The sequence below is a fragment of the Dysidea avara genome, chromosome 6 (genome assembly GCF_963678975.1).
Source record: "Dysidea avara chromosome 6, odDysAvar1.4, whole genome shotgun sequence".
NCBI classification, from domain to species: domain Eukaryota; kingdom Metazoa; phylum Porifera; class Demospongiae; order Dictyoceratida; family Dysideidae; genus Dysidea; species Dysidea avara.
This window is the reverse complement of record NC_089277.1, coordinates 26,767,908-26,793,095: the sequence shown is the minus strand read 5'-3', so window position 1 is coordinate 26,793,095 and position 25,188 is coordinate 26,767,908. Positions and strand designations below refer to the sequence as shown.

The following is a 25,188-nucleotide window of genomic DNA, read 5'->3' as shown; positions in this document are numbered from 1 at the left end:
GATATCCTACAGTACATATACAACATTTAGTGGTAAAGCAAAAAAATTCACAGGGCATTTTTGATTACTGCTTTAGAATAAGTTATGCAAGCAATTATGTGAAAAGCTAAATATGCATCAACTACTACATACTTACATAGGGATCCAAATTCTTTTCGCTATAATATGCGTACAAAAGTTACTTAGCATAGCTTGTTTGATTGGGTACACTGCTTAATCTATGCGGACTAAAATTTTATAATTTTATCAATTGTAAAAATATGATAATCTAAGCTAAGTGGCCTAAATTTCATTCATTAGTTCATGAAAAGCAACACAAAAAGTGTGTGAAATGGTAAGGATTTGTTGAAAATACAGTCATATTATGGATTCCATTCATTGCTAGACATATATAGTACCACTGTCAGGTTGTACAATCAATAAGGATTAATCAGAATACTTAACTGCTACACATATGTCCAGTAATGAATGTAACCCACTGATATACTAAGTTTCAGACAATGAAAATATTATTTTACAGATTTATCTTTTGGTTTTGAAATATGCAATGATGCTTTTGTCTATGCCAATGTCCATATATGAAGTTTTCCAGTGGTGCAGCTTCTAACTGTTACACATTTTTGAAAATTCATGCCAATGTACATACAGAGTAAATATATAGAGGTTTTGATCTCACAGACAGTCTATACTCTACCACCTAAATTGCTATAGTGTCTGTGATGACAAGGAAATGCTAATGTCTGCCCATCTGAAGTTTTCCTTGTGATTTTATGAAGTATAGCTGTTATGTCAAAAAATGTTACATACAGATCCTGCAAAAGAAATTATACATGTCACACAGACTGTATAGAATAATAACAGAAAAGTTAGCGGAGAAATTGTTTGGTCAATTTACCAAATTAAAACCCTCCTATTATGAAGTTTCACAATTTTGTCGAACTATTTTCCTCACCAAACTTAAGCACCAAACCTTCCCAATGTATGGTACAAAATCTCTATTATGGACTTTTGACAGCATTTGCACCAGTTATCATAACTGCATTGATATACTTAACATGGGTATATTGGTGTGACTTCAGCAACGGAGAGTATTGATACTTCTGTTTAATAATTATTGTGATTATACCTGTGTACTATGCCTCCAACTGTATGTGTATTACAACTTGACCACACTGCAATGAGATTCCATACTATAATTGAATTTAATATTTCGTATTGTTATAGTAGTGTTCATAGTTATACCCTGGTAGCATGTAAACATCAATAAGAATTACATATGTAGCCATAACTCATGATCCCTTCGCCATCCCGACTTCAAACTTACTGTCATGAAAGAAGGGTATTAGAAGAATATTTCAACAAAAAATGAAAGCAATTAAAATATCCGTTTTTGAAAAAACTAAGATCAAAGGAAAAAGTCACATTTTTGTGGTTTCACCTTTTCCTTTGAGTAATTATATTAAATTATATATCACCTGAAAGAGAATTTAATAAGCATTTCAAAATTCTAAACAGAAAGGTTGTGTGGTAATCACTGACAAAGTTATGGCCATTTTATTAAACCTGTGCAAGCTGTTGTAAAATTTTCTAATAAACTTTGAGCGGTCATATCTTAAAGGGAGATCAATAGAATTGGCCAAATTTTGGTGTGAGAAAGTTTCTTAGTAGAGTCCATGTCTATGCCAAATTTCATGAAAATCTGATGGGGTCAGGATTTTTTTTGGTTGATTTGGTATGGAATGACCCGTACTGTACTTGGTCATACACTGTATATTATTACATACAGCATTTGTGTTACGAAGAGTTAATAAAAAAGGGAAAGTGCCTATCTCCAGTATGGGCCATCAAATTGACAGCAACAAGTCTTTCTGGATATTATAGAGTATTATTTACTCTTGGTGTTTCTGTATCTCCTTGTCATTTCTTTTTGTAGAGAAAGGTCATGTCCTTATGACACAATGGCAGCCAATCCTGATAAGCAGACAACTGTCAGTGTTAGCTTCTTACTGGGAAGGTACAGTCACTAGTTATGTACGTGCAAAGTACAGTACCAGCTGTGGCATATTGCATACATACTGTATATGTGTACACTTAATCTTAACCAACTCGCCATTATGTAAATTTTTTTGCATCCAGTAGAGTTTGACTCCCAGTATTTACGAGCTTTAAGTAGCCTTCTTAGAGAGTCCTAGTAGGATAGTAATAATGATGCATGTATGATGTACTTCTGTGTGGTACATCATACGCCATGATAGTAGTGTATAGTACGGACCTTAAAGGAGTAGACGTGGCCCACGAAATAATATCACCCAAAAAAACAGCCTCAATTTCCCCAAACGACAATCAGGCAGTATTGGTTAGGTGAAACTAAGCCTAAACTAGCTTTCAGATTGACCCAAAATACTTTCAACAAGTTGCTACGGAATTTTAAAAATAATTTATTTAACGGAATTTTCTACTGACTGAGTAAGTAAGTGAGTAAGTAACTGACTGATGCCTTCAGACAAGCGTAACTCGATAACGGCTAAGGCTACAGGCTTGATTTTTTCACCATTTGATGTCGCTTCAGCCCGAGAGGTGCCTTTTGGCATACCACAGTACATACAATGCATTCTTCATGGACTTACCAGTGTCCTCCTTTGTGTACCATTCATCTTTGCTGACAGGGATAATGGTCGATTTGGCGATAGCACATGATGGCTTCCCTTCGTAACGGAAATCGTCCATATTTGTCATAGTGGCTATTTTGATATCAAAGCTGCTTTTCAAACAGTTCTTGATTTATACTGCTGTGTAATGGGTTGAACATAGCTGACAACGAAGTGTAATGGATACTTCACTTTTCAGACGATAATTGATATAACTTGGGTGTGCGGCACCTTTCTTTCGGTATGCGTGGATTGCAGAGGTGCTTTTCAAACAGTTCTTAATTCGAAATACTGTGTAATGGGTTAAACATAGCTGACAACAAAGCATAATGGATAGTTTACTTTTCAGATGATAATTGGGGCGTGCGGCACCATGTCAGATACGGTATGCGTGGGTTCACCAGTCATAATTATTATTTACAAAAAAAGTTAACAAACAAGTACACAGAAATATTTGGAATTTTCAACTAGAATAGGGACCATAACACATCGATAAAAAGTACTGAAACAAGCTGGAGTAGTGTATGATATTAATTCATAGTATAACAATAAGAATTGTTATGTCCCTACTGTGCTCAAGATATCATAATGGAAATGCACAGTAGGGATATAACACTTCTTATTGTTTTACTGTGATTTAATATCGTGCACTACTCCAGCTTGTTTCAGTACTTTTTATCGATGTGCTATGGTCCCAACTCTAGTTGAGGGGAAAATTCCAAATTTTTCTGTGTACTTTACATGTAGTACATATGTGTCGTTAGATACTACTTGTTGAGGTGGTGCACTGTATGTACAAAAGCCTAACATACTGTAGGTGCACACATACAGTGTATGAACACATACACATTGTACGTGTGTGTAGTTTACTTGTTGTTTTTTTTTCAAATGCTATGCTTTATTTCCAATACTGTTACACATGTGCAACTAATACACATTTAGGCACTGAATGGTGGTGCGAATTACAGTGTAGATACATGTCTAATTGTATACGTATTATTATTATTTGTTTGCATATGTATGCACGTACATGTGTACATACCTAAGCTTAATATTTTAGTTTTAATCTGAACATGTCCTGTCAACAACATTTATATATTGTATGTACCGTACTGCAAGCATTGTACAAGTGATACACATACGTACGTAAAGTGTACTGAATTGCATTTTACTACTTTAGTTGTCTGTGTATGTACCATTGTGCATATTTATTGTCAATTTGCCATATAACAGTGATACTGTATATACATCCAGTGCATGTATAGTCTATGGCTTCTCTACATTGTCACCTACCGGATAATCTGTAAGATTAAAGTGGTTGAAGTGTTCATATTTGAAATGTTACCTTATCAATTATTAGCCTGAACAATATTCAAATAATTGTTTGAATCCAAAGCACTTTATGTGCTTGTATGTACATATTTACAGTACATTTATGTCTTTACTTACTAATAATGCTCACCTTTTTGCAGTATATTCGATCCACTGGAGTCACTGACTTTGTCTGTTCTGTGTACACTCTTGTCCACTGGTCCTGCCTCTTTGCTTTATCAGGCTCTGATTGATGCTAACATTGGATCTGACTTCTCTCCAGCTACAGGGTAGTGTGTGTGTGTGTGTGTGTGTGTGTGTGTGTGTGTGTGTGTGTGTGTGTGTGTGTGTGTGTGTGTGTGTAGTGTGTACATGTTTGTGTACTGTGTAGTGTACAGTACAGTATGTGGTATCAGAGTGCATATTTGTATTTTATGTATGTCACAACAGGTATGACCATTCTATGAGAGAGACAGCATTCTCCATCGGACTACAAGATATCCACAAAGATGACGTTGGTCATGTTAAAGACATCACTTGTTCTACCTTAGAAACAGTTGCAAAGTATGTCTGTCTGTACGTAGTCGTATCATGCAGTACGATAGTACTGTATAGTACGGACCACAAAGGAGTAGGTGTGGCCCACAAGAGAATATCACCCAAAACACAGCCTCAATTTCCCCTGATGATGATGAGGCAGTATTGGTTAGGTAAAACTAAGCACAAAAAAGCTATCAGATCGACCCGAAATGCTTCCAACAAGTTACTAAGGAATTTTAAAAATAATTTATTTAATGGAATTTTCTACTGACCGAGTGAGTAAGTGCCTGACTGACTGACTGATGCCTTCAGACAAGCGTAACTCGTTAATGGCTAAGGCTACGGGCTTGAGTTTTTCACTGTTCAATGTTGCTTCGTCCCGACAGGTGCCTTTTGGCATACCGCAGTATGTATAATGCATTCTTCATGGACTTACCAGTGTCCTTCTTTGTGTCACATTCATCTTTGCTGACAGCGAAAAGTGTCGATTTAGTGATAGCACGTGATGGCTTCCGTTTGTGTAATGGAAATCGTCCGTATTTTTCATAGTGGCTATTTTGATAGCAGAGGTGCTTGTCAAACAGTTCTTGATTCGTACTGTTTTGTAACAGGTTGAACATAGCCGACAACCAACAGTAATGGATACTTCACTTTTCAGATGACAATTGATAATAGCTGGGGCGTGCGGCACCATTTCAGATGCAGTATGCGTGGGTTCACCAGTCATAATTATTATTTACAAAAAAAAGTTAACAACCAACTACATAGAAAAATTTGGAATTTTCAACTATAGTAGGGACCATAGCACATCGATAAAAAGTACTGAAACAAGCTGGAGTAGTGCACAATATTAAATCACAGTAAAACAATAAGAAGTGTTATATCCCTACTGTGCATTTCCATTATATATGGTATCTTGAGCACAGTAGGGATATAACACTTCTTATTGTTTTACTGTGATTTAATATTGTGCACTACTCCAGCTTGTTTCAGTACCTTTTATCGATGTGCTATGGTCCCTACTATAGTTGAAAATTCCAAATTTTTCTATGTACTTGTGTATGATATGTTGGCATTAAGATATAGTACATGTTGTGGAATGAAGGATAAGTATAATCTTATTTTAGATGGTAATAGAAAAGTATGTATAGTGTTTTGCAGTACGTGCAGTAATAGGTATTTATATTTCATTTATAAACTGTAAAATATGTAGAGTTCATGTGTGCATGAGAATTACTGTGCGTACATTCAATACTGTACGTATGTGTTGATGCCATCCAGTTTATAGTATTTCTACGTACGTGCTACTATTACCCTGTATGTGCCTACATATAGGTACTGTAGGTCTACTTGATCCTCTAAACAGTAAAAATGACTGTTCTATTAGAGTATTTATGTATCTACATAACTATGTGATTGAAATTGAGCTATATAATTATGTAATAGATGAATAGGCTTTGCTTTTCTGACCAAGTTTGTTTGCCTGTATCTAAACACTGCTATAGTATGTTGATATTTGCCAAGTTGGTGTATAATATTTATATAGTATTGTACATGTACGTACCACTTGTGGTGTTATAAATACAGCTCCTTTTCTTCTATATTGTTGTCCATTTGTTTTTTTCCTTTTATAGGGAAGGTTTTCCAGAGGACAGAATTAAGGCTGTATTACATCATTTAGAGCGTGGCATTAAGTATCAATCTACCAATTTTGGACTGACCTTGATTGCTGTATGTATTGTGATATGTATGTGCATATGTCTCTCATATATGTACGTGTGTGTGTGTGCATGTGTGTGTGTGCGTGTGTGTGCATGTGTGTGTACGTGTGCATATGTGTGTGTATAAGTATGTACTATCTATAAGCTATGGTACAAATGATTAAGGACCAATTATTGCATGTATACACTGTAGTCAGTGATGCCAACATGGAACCATGATGGTGATCCTGTACCAAATCTGATGGTCAACAGCAGAGTGGACGAGTTCAAGGTTGGTATTTAATTAATGGTCACTATACTGAGTTGTTAATATGACTCAACAATGAACCTTACATGTTATAGTGTGTTCTACTTTACCAAACATTGTGTGTGAGAGTGTGCGTGTGCGTGGGTGCATGCGTGTGTGTGTGCATGCGTGCGTGCGTGTATGATTCTATTACAAAAGCTGTCATACATGTTCAGTGTAGTGTGGTGCGACCAGACCATATGCTACAGTTATAATGGAAACACAATTTCAGTGCACATGATGGAACTTTACAGTTGTACGTATGTTGCACATACAGTACTGTACAGAACATGGATATAGGAAATATGCATTAGTACAGTCAACCACTGGATGTTGTATTAGAGTATCACTGACTACTCTACTAAATGTCACACTGATATGATCTAGTTTATTATATAAAAGTGGTCCAACCTTATAGTCTGGCCATCCCCTATGCCTAATGCGCTCATCGAATCCTATGGACAAGGAAGTGTGTAACTCCGTACACTACCAATACCACGGGCAAAATTCAAACATGGCGTCCAGTGTTACTATGTATATGATTGGTTACATCATTCTTGTACGCAACAGGGATACACTGAATGGGCTGCTATTCCATCGCTTTATGTAAAGCTGCTTCGATAGGATGATTGTCGAGTCGAAGGTAGAGCTTGGAATAGTCAAGTGGAATAATTTCGGTTGATTTCACGTGATTAGTGACTGTAGAAACACTGTCCTGCTAAGCCTGTGTTACTATTCCTTTGTCGTGCCATTGAACTTCGCCTCCATAGCTTTGCTTCATTACAGTGGAAACGTGACATACTTGAGCATGTGACTCTGCATAATATCCTAATTAAGAAATTTTAAAAGTTACTTATTATGGTACACAACAGTCATGTTTGAATTCCGCTGTTTACGGAGTTACATTTCCTCTTGTCCATAGGATTTGATGCACTCCTGTGCATACAGATGGACTTGAATGTGTATTAGTGTATACACATGCGCATGTATTGTTTCATATCTTATGTCTAAAAACCAAACCTACGTATATGACTTATAATAGTGCTGTATTTATAATGTTGTTACCTAGAATTCTTTATTTTCATTTACTTAATTAGCTGTGTGTGTTGTTTTTTTGGAGTTACTCAAATCACCTACTTTTTTACAAGAAAAGATCCAGCAATATTTTCTTGACAACAAGCACATTAGTGATGACACCAGAGGTACATATGTATACTGTACATATGTTGTACATATTGACCATGTGTTTGTACAGGTGTACCTACAACTTACATATAATATGCTGTACTGTGTGTACATACACATGTAATACTCAGTGATACACATTTACACAATGCACCATAACCTTTTAGTATAAAGCTAAATTAATTAATTAATATACATGACTGTATATATATATATAGCATAAGTAATCAATTATTGGCCTTGTTGTACATCAACCTACAAGATTCTTGTTTAGAACAAGATATGCACAAACTTTTATACCCAGCTGATAGGCAATTTAAAACTAGGTGTCCACAACATACCAGCTCCCCAGGCAGTGGCGTTCTTCATTAGCATTCGGCCAAAGACAGTGGTATTCAGCATCAATTATTGATGGTCGTTTATCGTCCACTCGTTTACTTGTGTACATCAATTATCATCTGGTTTGAGGTATTTCGCTTGTCATTCCCACACAATTCTAAATCTTGCCAATATTCTACCAGTACTAATTGTATGTAATTCCACCAAATTTCAAGTAGGTTTTATGCATGATTTTTGAAATACACTGTACAATTTCTACTAAAACAAACACTTCAGTATTTTAACCCATTCACTGCGGCAACCACCATATGGCGGATCGCTTTAATAAAGCACTCGCTGAATACAATTTCGACACGCTTACACTTGTATTATGTGTTTGTTAGCACGATGCGCCTATGCTGAAATGCACACGCCCATAGAGGTCTCGTTTCTTGGATAACCGGATCCTTCGCGCACTATTGCGGGTTTGTTACATAACCCGGTAAAACTTTTCTTGTGAACAGAGTCAAGTTAAGTATTTCTTTGAGTTGATATAAGTGTTTTCGAATACTCTGAATCATTTCTAATGTGTTACAATAGCTGAAAAAGACAGTCGATGGTTTTACAAGAATGTGGCGTGATGTGCACATGTGCATATACGCATGCGCAATGAGGTTGTTGAGCTAAATCTCGATAAAACCAGCCATGGAGACCATCGCTCAGACTGGAAATAAGAATGAAAGAAAATTTTATAATTATCTGCTGCATTATGATATGCACAGGCATACTCTACTGAGCACAACATATTGACAAAGTCATGTGTATACATACATACGTGCGTACACATTAAACACGCATTTATACGAATTAAAAAACAGATGTATTCATTTAGTAGTGTACCTACTTTTTATAGGATGATTATGAAGCCAAGAAAACTGCACTGGAATCTGATAAACTTGATAAAGTGGTTGGGTCTCTTTCAGCTTCAAAGAAAGAGGAAGTATACAAGAAAGGTATTACTGTATATTAGAGCTGAACGATATACTGCTATTGCTAGTAAAGTGATATTTAAGTCATACCGGTTTTGATACTACCTGTTTTTTTTTTAATACTGTGGTACCATCTGGGCAGTATGGTCTCCCTGTGGGTATGTTTCATCCCATGTTTAGTGAGTAACCAGAAATGTAACAATGTATGTAGGCAGGTGTCGATGTACTCAGCTAACCAAACTATGTAATCAAGTTTGTCTGCGGTAATTAGGCTTGCTTGAGGTACGTACATATAAATAGGTAGGTAAAAACAGTAGACCTGGGGACCAAGGACCCAGGACCAGGGGACCCAGGAACCCACGAGGATCCAACTCTTCTTGGAGTTTTATACACTTCACAATATTATATACTTGTACTATAAGTACTTCTGCAAGTAGTCTTGTATGGCCAATCCACTTTTTCCTCGTCACAGTGTGTCTCACACAATGTTTAAACCAATTAGAAATAATAAACGCCTCAAGTGCAGCAGGCAAGTGGCCTATAAATGCTGAAAAATGCGGTGAACTTCAGACACTTTTTCAGAGGCACTTATAATAAATAATTACCATTTTATATGTACGTACGTATATGCATCTTTGCTAGATTGAGAGGAAGGATGACACAGTTTGTAAAGCAAACACTGTATCTTGAAACGTAATATGAATGTCTTAATTCTGTACATACAGTCAGTATTATGTGTCTTACATGCAAGTACAGTACGGTACATATCGCTCAAATGTAACATTGCCTCGCAAGAGTGCAAGCTATTAAAAACTTGATAATTAAAGGGTGTGGTACCCATTTTGCTCACAAGTATTTATCCCAACGTTTGTCTATTTCCAAGCACTCTGTATCTATGTACAGTATACTCATGTACATAAATTACGCATGACTGTTATACGTATTAGACCATATTATCCCAAGATAATTCTAATAACAGAGTATGTGCTAGAGTATTATCAACAATGTGTATCAACCAACTTCATACTACTATGCAGTTATCTGAACACATGTTTTAAGAATAATTAAGCTGATACAGTATTGTTCTAATAAAGAATTATCCTGCAACATACGTACATGCATGACCTGATTTGATTAGTCATAAAAGTTCTTTAACAATGAAATACATACATCACCTTATCCTACATACGTACAAACATACAGTATGTATGTACATGTATCAAGGTACACAGATCCCTGTATTTATAGTTTTACCATTTCCAGTATATACGTACTGTTTATATGAGCACTGCATGTACACACTTCAGAACTAGAGCTGTTAGATGATCAGAACAGTCCACCTGATATTGACTGTTTGCCAACTCTGTATGTCGCAAGTATGTCAAATTTGTACTTAAGTTAGTGTGTATGTACGTACATATATACATGTAACCAATTTTTGATTTTATTTTCGGATGGAAATAGCCCAAACCAGGCCATTTCTTCTTGCCAAAATGCCATTACGCATGAGAAGCTGTACAAGGTTACATTCAGAGTTAGGTTTTCTGGTGTGCACTACTTCTTGCTTATAGAATCTATCCTTATTAAACTCAGTATAGGCCAGGAAACTTAATCACTTTGTTGCAAGGTGGTTAATTACTCCATGATTATTGACAGAATACTTGCAAGCAAAATGGTGCCATGCCCTTTAATTAGTGAGTATTTTAATCACTTGCACTCTCGTGAGATGATGTTGCATTTGAGTGGTATCGTATGTGTGTACATATATACCTGATCAAATACATACATCCTCAGATTAGTAGACTTGCATGCATGCATAGATCTTCATACTCAGTTGTTTCACAGAAGCATAGTACATCATTTTAGTACTGATTCTAAATGGTTGGCACTTTTGTTCATGTGTATCACCACATTTGTGATGATCATCAATTCATGTTAAAAAGCAATAAAACTTAGTAAATAGATGTGTGTGCAGAATTGAACTTGTTCAATATTACAGTTTTCTATGATGAAGCTACACATCTAATCATACAGTATGTTAGTACGTACTTATGTACTGTATATTATACTGGTTGAGATTCCACTGTGTAAAGAAAAGTATGAAACTATAGTCAAACTACATATGTATGTATGTATGTTGCATGTACATCTATACAGTACATGTAATAGTTGTAACATGGACACGAGGGCTTTGCCTGATATGCATTCCCGACAACCCGAGGCCGAGGGCTTTCTGGCATACATACATATCAAGCAAAATCCTGAATACTCCATGTTACAGCTAATATGTGACACTTCCCATCCATATCAGGCTGATAGCCTGCACAGGGCAACCATTCACCCAAGTATGAGTGATATATTACGTATGTATGCCTAAAAATTTCAATTATGAGTCAGCAGGTGGTATGTTCTGGTTGCATTTGAAAGGGAAAATCCTAGAGATACATATATTACGGAGAATTTCGGTTACATGAGTTTAATGTTTTGATGAGTGCTATTGAATCGTTTATGTAATAATTACGGAGTTTACTAAAGGACTAGATAGGTAAGGCTGCTTGTAAAGTGGTTACCTCATGCAGAGGTGTAGTCTGTATTCAAAAATGTGTGGATACGATTGGTGAATAAGCTATAGCACTATAGTTCTCACATTGGCCCAATGTTTTTTTTAAGTCATAGGATAACGAAGATAACAAAACATTTTTTCATCTGATTGGTTTTCATGGCAAAATCCAAGTCATGTAATTGATCCCCACAATCGATTTCAGCCTTAACATCTACGTATATAATTGCTGCCCAGATGTAGACTGGGCTACATACGAATGTACTCAGGTGGCTCCTTTCATCTGGGGTGTGTGAAAGTATTACATGTGTATATGATCAACTCTTATTAATAATGGTATTATTAACATTATAACATTATCAAATCATAGAACATTGGGTGACTGTAAAGGAGTTAGGACATGTGTGCACAACGCTTGCATATCGTAAAAGTACTTTGTTTTGAAAAAGCCAAATTAGGCATGTGATTATAAAACAGTAATTTTTGCTATTTTGTCAAGAAACCCTGGGGGCCCTTACAAAACAAGTTACATAGTCTTGAAGTTCATGTAAAGTATTATCAATAAAGTATGCTAAGCCCCAGTGAGCCTCATTGTTGGCTGTTTTGCACTGCAGTTATAGAGAATCTAATCCAAAACAGCCAAGCTGTAAAAAAAGTGTGCGGCCCTCAGAAAGGCTATGGTGAAAAAAGATGTGAAATCCAAGGTGGCGGCCAAGAAATGGCTGTGATGGTAGGTTAATGGTAAAAATTTTAATAATGACAATCCAGGTAAATTTTGTGAAGCGGCACAAAAATTCACCTGAATTGTCGTTATTAAAATTTTTACCATTAACCTACCATCACAGCCATTTCTTGGCTGCCACCTTGGATTTCACATCTTTTTTCACCATAGCTTTTCTTAGGGCCGCACACTTTTTTTACAGCTTGGCTGTTTTGGATTAGATTTCATTTCTTTTTGTATTTGTATACCCCAAAGCCGGCCTATGGCCAGCTTTGGGACTTTTTTAACCTATGTTTTTTTTCTTTACTACAGGAAGAAGAAAAGATGAAGTAGATGTACTTTAAATATTTTATCAGTAAATGTACATATTATATATATTTTGACCGGATTTGCGAAAAGGGGTCTTCCACACACATCCAATTTACGAACTTTGGCAGTTCATAATGTCAGATAGGAAAATAGTATTGCCTTGAAATTTGGACAGTGATGAGTAACAACATAGGTTAATACATGAACAAAATTTCAGGTTAGTATCTTCTTTGAGCACAAAGGTATGGTCATTCAACTTCATAGAATTGGATGTGTGTGGAAGACCCTTTTTCGCAAATCGGTCACATATAATACATATGTGACCGGATTTGCGAAAAGGGGCCTTCCACACATCCAATTTGCCAACTTTGACAATTGATAACTTCAGATTGGAAAGAGCTATTGCCTTGAAATTTGGGCAGTGGTGATTTCTTTGCAGCTGAACTCTCTACATGATGGCTTCTTTGTAGCTGAACTCTCTACAAGGTAATTTCTTCTAGCTGATCTCTCTACAGGGAGATTTGTTTGTAGCTGAACTATCTACAAGGTAACTTCTTCTAGCTGATCTCTCTACAGGGTGATTTGTTTGTAGCTGAATTCTGTACAGGTGATTTGTTTGCAGCTGAGCTCTTTACGGTTTCTTTGTAGCTGAACTCTCTACAAAGTAACTTCTTCTAACTGATCTTTCTACAGGGTGATTTGTTTGTAGCTGAACTATCTACAAGGTAATTTCTTCTAGCTGATCTCTCTACAGGCTGATTTGTTTGTAGCTGAATTCTGTACAGGTGATTTGTTTGCAGCTAAGCTCTTTACAGAATGGTTTTTTTGTAGCTGAACTCTCTACAAGGTAACTTTTCTAGCTGATGTCTCTACAAGGTGACTAGTTTGTAGCTGAACTCTCTATATGGTGGTTTCTTTGTAACTGAACTTTCTACAAGGTGACTTCTTTAAGCTGATCTTTCAATAGGGTGATTTGTTTGTAGCTTCACTCTCTACAAGGTAACTTCTTCTAGCTGATCTCTCTACAGGTGATTTGTTTGCAGCTGAGCTCTTTACAGAATGGTTTCTTTGTAGCTGAACTCTCTAAAAGGTAACTTCTTCTAACTGATCTTTCTACAGGGTGATTTGTTTGTAGCTGAACTATCTACAAGGTAATATCTTCTAGCTGATCTCTCTACAGGGTGATTTGTTTGAAGCTGAATTCTGTACAGGTGATTTGTTTGCAGCTGAACTCTTTACAGAATGGTTTCTTTGTAGCTGAACTCTCTACAAGGTAATTTCTTCTAGCTGATCTCTCTACAGGGAGATTTGTTTGTAGCTGAACTCTCTACAAGGTAACTTTTCTAGCTGATGTCTCTACAAGGTGGCTAGTTAGGCACCGGCTTATTATGCCCAAAATTTTACCTATTATGCTTTTGAGCATTGCTAAAAAATTAAGCCTATTATGCTCAAAATTATGCTTTCAAAATCAACATTATGCTCTAGAACTGACTGTTTTATTAGAGTATATCAGCCTTTACTGACTGCTGTATTAAAGTAAGTGACTGCTCTATTAGAGTATCTCGATCTTATTTCTGCAAAGTGTGAATAACCAACAAAGAAACGGTTTAATAAGTTATATTATGTGTTTTTAAATATGAAATGCACTAATAATACTATTGGCAGTGAATATTTGCTTTCTTTCAAGCAAGCGTATTGCGCATTTTAATTAAATTTTCAAACATCGTCCCTATTATGCTGGCATTATGCTTGATGCTTTTGGTCACCTATTATGTTTTAAATTATGCAGGCATAATCGGCCGGTGCCTATGGCTAGTTTGTAACTGAACTCTCTACATGGTGGTTTCTTTGTAACTGAACTTTCTACAAGGTGACTTCTTCTAGCTGATCTCTCTACAGGGTGATTTGTTTGTAGTTGAACGATCTACAAGGTAACTTCTTCTAGCTGATCTCTCTACAGGGTGATTTGTTTGTAGTTGAACGATCTACAAGGTAACTTCTTCTAGCTGATCTCTCTACAGGGTGATTTGTTTGTAGCTGAATTCTGTACAGGTGATTTGTTTGCAGCTGAGCTCTACACAGAATGGTTTCTTTGTAGCTGAACTCTCTACAAGGTAACTTCTTCTAGCTGATGTCTCTACAAGGTGACCAGTTTGTAGCTGAACTCTCTACATGGTGGTTTCTTTGTAACTGAACTTTCTACAAGGTGACTTCTTCTAGCTGATCTTTCTACACGGTGATTTGTTTGTAGCTGAACTCTCTACAAGGTAACTTCTTCTAGCTGATCTCTCTACAGGGAGATTTGTTTGTAGCTGAGCTCTCTGCAGGTGATTTGTTTGAAGTTGAACTCTCTAAATGATGGTTTCTTTGTAGCTGAACTCTCTACAAGCAAACGTCTTCTAGCTGATCTCTCTACAGGGAGATTTGTTTGTAGCTGAACTCTCTACAGGTGATTTGTTTGAAGCTGAACTCTCTAAATGATGGTTTCTTTGTAGCTGAACTCTCTACAAGCAAACGTCTTCTAGCTGATCTCTCTACAGGGTGATTTGCTTGTAGCTGAACTATCTACAAGATAACTTCTTCTAGCTGATCTCTCTACATGGTGATTTGTTTGTAGCTGAATTCTGTATAGGTGATTTGTTTGCAGCTGAGCTCTTTAAATAATGGTTTCTTTGTAGCTGAACTCTCTCAAGGTAACTTCTTCTAGCTAATGTCTTTACAGGGTCACTAGTTTGTAGCTGAATTCTCTACATGGTGGTTTCTTTGTAACTGAACTCTCTACAAGGTAACTTTTTCTAGTTCATCTTTCTACAGGGTGATTTATTTGTAGCTGAATTCTGTACAGGTGTTTGTTTGCAGCTGAGCTCTTTAAAGAATGGTTTCTTTGTAGCTGAACTCTCTACAAGGTAACTTCTTCTAGCTGATGTCTCTACAAAGTCACTAGTTTGTAGCTGAGCTCTCTACATGGTGGTTTCTTTGTAACTGAACTTTCTACAAGGTAACCTCTTCTAGCTGATCTTTCTACAGGGTGATTTGTTTGAAGCTGAACTCTCTACAAGGTAACTTCTTCTAGCTGATCTCTCTACAGGGAGATTTGTTTGTAGCTGAACTCTCTACATGATGGTTTCTTTGTAGCTGAACTCTCTACAAGGTAACTTCTTCTAGCTAATCTCTCTCTACAGGGAGATTTGTTTGTAGCTGAACTCTCTACATGATGGTTTCTTTGTAGCTGAACTCTCTGCAAGGTAACTTCTTCTATTGATCTCTCCACAGGGCGATTTGTTTGTAGCTGAACTCCCTACATGGTGGTTTCTTTGTAGCTGAACTCTACAAGGTAATTTTTTCTAGCTGAACTATCCCTTTCCATAGTTGCATGAACTCCCTACAAGGTAACTTCTTCTAGCTGATCTCTTTACAGGGTGACTTGTGTGTAGCTGATCTCTATACAGGTTTCTTGTTTCTAGCTGATCTCTTGAATTCTCTTCAGGGTGACTGCTCTATTAGGATGACTGCTCTATTAGAGTATCTCGATCTCGCACTTGCTGCACCAAGTTGGATTTCGTGTTATAACTCCGTGGCTTTAAGTCTGATTCTTCTACACCATTGATGAGCCTTTCTAAGTTGATTACTCCATCTGTACAACGATTTTCAAAGCATTACCCCAAGCGGTTTATCTGGTAGGCGTGGCAAGCAGTCGTTTTTTGTATTAGCTAATCTCGATTGCGTAATTGTTACACACTGTTGGATTTTTCGTTGTATCTTCTTGTTTTTTAGCTCGATTTCTTTCAAACCACAAAAGGTTTGAGGTTCAATAGTTAACCTATTCACCCACCGATTTTCAGCTTCTTCCCATACGCGGTTTACCCTGTAGGCGTGACAACATATTGGTGTTATTTTTCGTGAATAATCGCTCATAACTCTTTGCCTGTTTATCGTATTCCAGCCAAAATTGGTAACTAGATGCGCCTTTATATCCCCCTTCTGTGTACCAAATTTCAAGGCAATCAGATATGGCATTCGAGTTTTATAGCAGTTTTTGTAAGTGTGCGACAAGAAAAAGAAAAATACTAGAAGAAAGAAAAAAAAACGAAGAAACTGAGCCAATTTTTGAAGTCGCATATCTCGGGAACGCGCGAAGCGATTTCGCTCAAATTTGGAATGTGGAGTGCTGCAGTTGGAGGGCATGTCCACAGCAAAAATCGTCTTGTTTCATCAAGGAAGCACAGAGCTACGGAGGTGCGCAAATTGCGTTTTCTTTCTTCCTGTCAATATACTCACGGGTGTTACGCGCCGGCTTCTTGGGCCGCACGACACACTACCGTGTGTCTTGATCAATAATTAAGTGGCATGCAATGTATGTCCTACCTCCTCTGGGGATACTGTGCAATAAGCAGTATTTTATCTAAATAATAGTTATACATCGAAACACAGGTTCTACAGAATTTAGAAACCTGAAAGGCCCTGTGTTGTGGCACACAAGTGAAGTGAGGGCGCTACTACAGGGCCTGAGGGTTTCTAAATTCCATAGAACCATGTGTTTCAATGTCTAACTACAGCTCGTTGTTGTACCTTCACTGCTGCTTGTTGCGCCTTCACAGCTGCTTGTAACACACAAAATGTAGCATTCTTGAGTATAACAAGCCCTGTCAACTTGTAACAGTGCTTGCTATCCAGTTAAATGCTCATGGGTTGCCAATGTTACAGGCCGTAATTGCTGTGTTGCTGCAGAGATAGGTATCTATTGAGACATAAACAAGGGATCTACAGGATTTAGATACATGTATTACTAAGTAGCCAATGAAATTCGAGAATTTCACCTTGCTGTGGTCTAATGGTAGTCATTTATCATTTACAGTGTTACGTAGGTATGTACATACATACTGTGTGTTTGTGTATGCTTTGGTTTGTCCTCAATGGTTGTTTTACCCTTTTATGGCAAGACACTTTTGCATGATCACATGTTTGGGTACATGCTTATTTCTAGAAATGCATAAGAGTGCATGCCTGTCTAGTGCATATGTAGTGTTCTTTGTTGCAATAATGGGATAATGAAATTTCACAGATTATGCAGTATGTTTGTACTGAAAGTATTGTGTGTCATGATGTCTTGCCATTCTTGTCTTTCTCTTGACTGCATATTTTAAATATAGATTTTAAAATGCAGAGAATGTCAAAGCAAAATGAAAATGTGCATGAAAATGCACACAATAGTTGTTACATGCATTAAAGATTGTCTCTGTCTCACACTAATGGTGTGAGTTACTTGGTACACACTACGCAAGTGAGTTCCTTATCGCTACAAGGAATGAAGTGATTGCAATGTGCTTCAACTGTGTGAAATATCTTTCCATCAGTGTTTCCTCCACTCCCAGGAATCTGTTCAACATTATTGTCTATGCAAGTGAACTGTGTAGCTGCTTTATGCCCATGATATCCAGCCATAAGATACCCATAGTACTCAGTATTCCATCCTGGAGGGCACTCATAACGAGAAGGGATCATTATCTTGTTAGTACGTCCATAAGCCTGGCAGAGTGCACAAGGAACATTACGATCAGCACTATGGTCAAGTGGGGTATTTGCCGTGTGATATTCTGCTCCATATAGTTGTACCCAATTCTGATACCGAGGTTGTGACTTTAAGTATTGAGGGTTGGGAGGTAAACACAGTGGATCAACTGCAGCGCCTTGATGGTCATACCATGATCCAGCTACAACTCCAGAGTAGATGGTATCTGCTCCATACGGACAAGTAGAATTACCCCATCTAACATAGGTGACTACACCAGGTTGACAGTTACACTGTCTGTTATCAGTAACAACAGGTGGTTTAGTAGGTTTTTGTGTAGTCTGTCTAGTGGTCCTGATATTTGGTCTAACCATGATCTTTGATTCCAATTGTTGTATTTTAGCAAGTAGGTAAGAGAATAGTGGAGAATTGATATCTTCATCAGTGACCTCCACAGCATCAGTGAGGAAGATGACGGTAAAAATTATCAGAGCAAACATCTTTATATTCATAACTGTTGACCTATAAATAATATATATATATAATAACAGCCCGAGGAGTAGTATAACTTTATAGTCTACTACTCTATTTTCTTATTACTTAATATATATGTAGTGTTATTATTATAGCAACTACTACTAACATATTGCTATACTCACTGGTACTGTAGTACAATGTTATAATATACTCAAGCTAAATTCCTTACTGCTATCAAGATCTTGGTAAGTATATGACAGGTTCAGTAGCTCATTACAATAGTACTGCATCTAATTGTTGGCTATTTTTATAGCAGCTCAACTGTGGCAATTAACACTTCATTGTTGTGGTGGAATAGAACAATAAAATTAACAGGAATATTATTACATAATGTATGTACTAATAATAGTAACTGTAGTGTGTGTGTGTGAATGTCATGTGTCATAGGTTGGGTCACATGGTCTAGTTAGTGTAGTCATGAGAATGTTTTGGATGTGTGGCAGTTGTGAAAGTATTTTGCCAGCACTGGAATGAAATAGGCAAACAAGCAGGAAATGATGTGGTGGCTAAGTCAATAGAAATATACTAGAAAGTACAAGCATTGTACATGTATGTATCTTTAACTGAATATCAGATTTTGTTGTTTTTGTATGCAAAAGGTTGCACTGATTTTAAATTAATTATATTGACTTTGTTAAATGCTTTAGCTATAAGTAGCCTTTACTCTGAAAGCTACCATTTAGGGCATTCATTAATCCCTAATCATAGTACACATTTTACATACGTACAGTGTATGTAATGGTACCATTTGTCTATTCTCCCTTATTTTATTTTTAATCAATAGTTGCATGTACTAAGCTATACAATCTTGACATTATTTTTGTACAATGAAAAGGTTTTGTGTATTTTAGAAACATAATAAGATACACAGTCATATAAAATCAATTGATAATTATACTATGTTGTTAATCACACACTAATAACTGTCTAATAATATTAACAATAACACTTAGTCTAATAACAGCTGAATATTATTAAATATTATATTATTGAATAGTATTAAATAACATTATAGTGTTAATAATAACACTGATAATATTTCATTCTAAGATTTACAATACTAGTGCTATTGCATCATCATTAGTTTTAACTTCTTATGAATTGGATGTTAATTAACATATAGTGATCATACATATTTATGAATGTGATGCCAGCATTTGCTAGTCCCTATCAGCTATTCTACTTATGCTACTATTAATTGAAATGCAAGATAAATCATTAAAACACCAAAAAGCCTCTCAAGGATGATAATACATACTGTATAGTTTTATTAATTACTCAATGCTACAGTGAGATATACGCTGATATAGTCCCATACTAATGGTGTGAGTTACTTGGTACACACTACACAAGTGAGTTCTTTATCACTACAAGGAATGAAATGGTTGCAATGTGCTTCAACTGTGTAGAAGAGATAACCATCAGTACTAGCTCCACTACCTGGTATCATCTCTAAACTTTTGTCTATGCAGGTAAATTGTGTAGCTGCTTTGTGCCCATGATATCCAGCCATGAGATAGCCATAGTACTCAGTATTCCATCCTGGAGGACACTCATAACGAGAAGGGATCATTATCTTGTTAGTACGTCCATAAGCCTGGCAGAGTGCACAAGGAACATTCCGATCTAAGCTGTGGTCAAATGCAGGATTGTGTGTCTGATATTCAGTTCCAACTAGTTGCACCCAGCCTTGATAACCTTGTTGGTATTTCAGGTATTGAGGATTAGGGGGTAAACACAGTGGATCAACTGCAGCTCCTTCTCGAGTATAAGCTGATCCAGCTACAACTCCAGAGTAGATGGTATCTGCTCCATAGGGACAAGTAGAATTACCCCATCTAACATAGGTGACTACACCAGGTTGACAGTTACACTGTTTGTTATCAACAACAACAGGTGGTTTAGTAGGCTTTTGTGTAGTCTGTCTAGTGGTCCTGATATTTGGTCTAACCATGATCTTTGATTCCAATTGTTGTAGTTTAGCAAGCAGGAAAGAGACTAGTGGAGAATTGATATCTTCATCAGCGACCTCCACAGCATCAGTGAGGAAGATAGCAGCAAGAGACATCAGAAGAAAGACTACAATTCTCATAGTTCATGTAGTTTTGTCTGTAGAAAGAAATGAGTATGAGTAAGTAGCAAGCATAAATTCAGCTAACTATTTCTGTATCTATAACTGTTACATATACATACATACATACATAGATGTGTCCACTTGTATTGATCTTTTCAAGATACATACACATACCTTTTTTCTTGCTCCCTTTAAACTGCACCTGCTGGCAGCAGAATCTCTGTCAGTAGAACTGTCTAGTAGTCAACTGTGTATACAAGGCTCACTGCCTCCTTTTATACTACTAGAACTGAGGTGGTTTTAACACAGTTATGGTTTCTGAACTGATGTATTGTACACAAGTGAAATTTGCTGAGATAAGGTTTACTGGATAATGAGATTATAACCTGTGACTTCATGATTGATTTTGATAGCATAATTGTTTGGCCTTATCATGATGTCTTGTTTAGTAGCTAGTACTGCAGTTTTAATTTAATACACATACATGTAATTTGAATTGTGTACTATACCTGCATAATAACATGTGTTTGAATTCAAACTACAAGTGTTCCAATTTCTCAGCGAATGCATGTAGAAAATGCATGAACTGGTTTTAAACAGTATACACAATGATAATCTCTACTTTTAGTAAGGAAATTATTTATTTTACAAGCTAGCAGAGATCGTTGCTATAAAAATTGCTTAAACAAAGTGGGTCATACCTAAAGTGCAAATGTAATCCTTTCTTTAGCTATTCCAGACCAGGTTTATTACTAATGATACGGATTTTTTCTGTCCTTTTGGTGACTTTTAGTCCAGTGGAACTTTCTACTATCTGAGTAACTGACTAACCAATTTGAAATTTTACAAGCTAGTATAACAGTCACAAAAAGTACTTAAAAAGGAAAATTATCACCTGAAGTATTACTTTATTTCCTACTTTAATCCAGGCTATCTAATCTGGTTTCAACCTGATATACTTAATAGTTACAAAACAAATAGGCTTTGTAAATTACACAAGTAGAAGGGAAAACACAGATCAAAGAAAAAGGTGAAACAAGGGAATAGCTAATAAAAGTAGTGGAACAAGAGAAGTTGCCTGTTCCTGCAGATATACTAGTGGACATATCCCTAATTCAGTCATTGCTATTGACTGAAGTATAGGAATTCGATAAAGCCGCTAGTATATGCATACTCTTGTTTCACTACTTTTTCTTGTTTTACTACTGTCTCTTTTTCTTTGATCCCTAATCCAACTTAAAATTCCTAATTTTACTTGTTGTTTACTTTCTTTACAACATAATATGATTAATGAACCTGCATATACCACATAAAAAAATGGCACCAGGAATGCCATAAAATTGATTTTGCATCTGAACACACACCAGTGAAGTCTTTAGTGTCAGGTATGTTCCACTCATTACACAGTGTTACAAATGAATGGAAAATACAGGTAATAATCATCATAACCAGCCACAGGGATGCCATGTCACATACCACAAATCAACACCTTGCATTGTCAGTGAAATATACTGGTGGACAAAGGTAAGTCTGTGGTGTGTGTATCGTATGTGCTACTGTATGCCAACAGGTACTTGTTGGGCTGAAGCAATATTTAGCAGTGTAAAAATCAAGCTGTAGCCTTAGCCATTATCAAGTAGCACTTGTCTGAAGGCATTAGTAAGTAAGTTAGTCAGGTAGTCAGTCAGCAGAAAATTCCATTAATTAAAATTTTGTAGCAACTTACTGGAAGCACTGTGAATGCACTTTTGGGCTTGGTTATATCTACAATACTGCCAAGGCAATATAAGGCTGGATTTAGGGTGACATTTTTAGCTAGAAAAGCCCAAACATTCATGATCCCTGCAGTATTGGTCACTAGTATTGATCTATTTGAACCCTTAATTTCCACAGTAGCAATGCATGCGTGAAATTGAAAAAGATTCAAGTACTTTAAATTTGTGAAATACTTGAATGTTGTTACTACATGTGTGCTCGGCTATCAACTAATAATTCTGACACTTTTGTTATTAATCATGCGGTATGGTTGTGCTGCATAGTAGAGATAATGTAGGTTTGTTCTTAACTGAAATAAAAAAAAATCAAATCTTACAATACCTTCTCAATTCCTTGGCAATATTATGTACCATATTTCCTCGTATAAAAGCCCGGGCTTTTATTTCCTTCCAAGCATTTTTGATTTATTTCCTTCCAAGCATTTTTGACCCAGCCTGTAAATGAATAGGACCTTTATTTGAGACTGGGCATATATTTTGGATTGGTTCTACCAGTGTCCAACGTTTAATCAAATTCAGGTGGTGGTAGAATGGGATTACTGTAATGGTAAGTATAGAAAATAGTGATACAGTGTGTTGTATATATAAACAAGTTAGACAAGGCTTAAAATAATCTTAAATAGTTGTATCATACATGTCTGCATGCATGGAGACTCACCTAGACTATTCACGTAATCACTCATAGTACCTTCAACCCTCAGAAGGCTCTAAACTCAAGTATGAAGAGACAGCAGCAACAAGGGAAACAAGTAAAGCCATTAACAGTAGACTCAAGTAATAGCCCGGGCCTCTATTTGAGACCAGGCATTTATTTTCCTGGAAACTCCCCGCTTATAATCAAGATAGGCATTTTATCGAATGCAGCTTTTATATGAGGAAATACAGTAGTTGTATATCCCCAAACATGCCTTCAGTGTGATCAAAAAAGTTTTTGATAAGCTGCTATGAATTTTTTAGGCTCAGCAAATCTCATCTGAATATCCAGAGGTCTAATCCAGATTGGATTGCATGTGATTTATTGATTGTGCTCAATTGTGTTTGACAATGTATGATGATGCACAAGTGTAAGAGGTTCCTAGTGGTCATTTTTTGAAGAGTTTGAAAATGATGCAACAAGAGGTGGAATTTATCAGTTAGGTTTATATTTGCTTTGTTATAAAGGGAAAGGTTATGTGGCCAGCACTAGTCCAAAGAATGTTACTAGAAGACCTATAAAGGTTCCTATAATGGTGTGCAATTCCTCAAACAGTGAGAAGTGTTTGCCATTGTCTTTTACAACATTAAGACCATCTAAGAGGTAAAACCAAATACTAACACAGGTAAGTTTTGTAGCATTAAATTTTATACCGATGTCAACCTATAGGCAGCATGTATGGCTAACTGCTGCCACCATAATGTTGTGCTTAATGTAATTTAAATGGTTCACATCCAGATCCTATCAGGACTACTGTCTGGGTCACTGTGTCATCAGCGGTTCAGCTTTGGCACGTATCTACCTAAGAGGTAAAAATATATAATAGTTATTCTACCACTGGAACCATTAAAAGCTTTACAGATAGATGGTATGTCAGTGTGGAGCTAATAAAGTTTTATCTTGTACTGTTGATAGACAATGGCAATTATTACAGTATGATATGTACTGTATATGTTTGATATCACCTGGTGTATTGTATGTATATGTGTAACTGCATGTTATCCACTTCAAATCTGCAAATTCCGAATCATTTGTCAACTCATATCCACAGAAACACTTAAGTAATAAATATATGTTAAGTTTACACAAGTACAGGTGTGAACATGTGCAAGTACACATGTGTGTAGGATATGTCCGAACACTGTTTTGTGCACTACTTTGCACAATCTTGCATTCTTTTCACCATTAGTATGTTTGTATCCATATACTACAGCGTATGAATAAATTGAACCCGACTGTAATATTAAATTCAAAGCATGCAGTATTCGTATGTACATGCACACACTACATTGATATGAGCTACAAGTGTACAGCATGAAAATGCTTTGTCAAGTGCCTATAGCTACATATGCTTGGTATGTTATTTAGTACACACTACACATGTTAGTTCTTTATCACTACAAGAATGATAATAATTACAAGCAGCTTCAACTGTGTAAAACTGATGACCTCCATTATTGGTTGCTCCACTTCCTGGTATTACTCCTAAACTCTTATCTATACAAGTAAATTGTGTAGCACCTTTGAAACTAGTGTGATGTCCAGCCATAAGATATCCACGAGTCCAGTTAGGAGGACACTCATAACGAGAAGGGATCATTATCTTGATAGTACGTCCGTTAACCTGGCAGAGTGCATAAGGAACATTACGGTCATTAATGTGGTTGAGTGGACTCCCAGAATGTGTTTTATATTCTGCTCCATATATTAAATGGAAACTCTGATAACCAGCTTGGAATTCTAAATATTGAGGAGTTGGTGGTAAACACAGTGGATCAACTGCAGCTCCTTGATAGTCATACCATAAACCAGCTACAACTCCAGAGTAGATGGTATCTGCTCCATAGGGACAAGTAGAATTACCCCATCTAACATAGGTGACTACACCAGGTTGACAGTTACACTGTTTGTTATCAGCAACAACAGGTGGTTTAGTAGGCTTTTGTGTAGTCTGTCTAGTGGTCCTGATATTTGGTCTAACCATGATCTTTGATTCCAATTGTTGTAGTTT

The 25,188-nt window shown here is 36.5% G+C and overlaps 4 protein-coding genes across 4 annotated transcripts; 1 reads left to right on the top strand and 3 right to left on the bottom strand.

Annotated features, from left to right (window-relative positions):
• Window positions 1-1,958: 1,958 nt before the first annotated feature.
• On the top strand, window positions 1,959-10,610 carry LOC136259375 (presequence protease, mitochondrial-like). Its single transcript, XM_066052869.1, has 9 exons — window positions 1,959-2,014; window positions 4,121-4,249; window positions 4,410-4,523; window positions 6,134-6,230; window positions 6,414-6,492; window positions 7,625-7,716; window positions 8,923-9,022; window positions 10,306-10,374; window positions 10,570-10,610. Exons 1-9 carry the CDS (start codon window positions 1,959-1,961, stop codon window positions 10,608-10,610), a joined length of 777 nt encoding a protein of 258 aa, XP_065908941.1.
• Window positions 10,611-17,847: 7,237 nt separating this feature from the next.
• LOC136259374 (uncharacterized) lies at window positions 17,848-18,597 on the bottom strand. Its single transcript, XM_066052867.1, has one exon. It carries the CDS (start codon window positions 18,595-18,597, stop codon window positions 17,848-17,850), a length of 750 nt encoding a protein of 249 aa, XP_065908939.1.
• A 1,240-nt stretch (window positions 18,598-19,837) lies between these two features.
• LOC136258541 (uncharacterized) lies at window positions 19,838-20,967 on the bottom strand. Its single transcript, XM_066051856.1, has 2 exons — window positions 20,883-20,967; window positions 19,838-20,743 (listed from the first exon to the last, which is right to left on the bottom strand). Exon 2 carries the CDS (start codon window positions 20,724-20,726, stop codon window positions 19,965-19,967), a length of 762 nt encoding a protein of 253 aa, XP_065907928.1. The 5' UTR covers window positions 20,727-20,743; window positions 20,883-20,967; the 3' UTR covers window positions 19,838-19,964.
• A 3,570-nt stretch (window positions 20,968-24,537) lies between these two features.
• LOC136259373 (short-chain collagen C4-like) lies at window positions 24,538-25,161 on the bottom strand. The gene has a single exon (XM_066052866.1). The coding sequence runs from the start codon at window positions 25,159-25,161 to the stop codon at window positions 24,538-24,540; it is 624 nt and encodes a 207-aa protein (XP_065908938.1).
• Window positions 25,162-25,188: the final 27 nt, after the last annotated feature.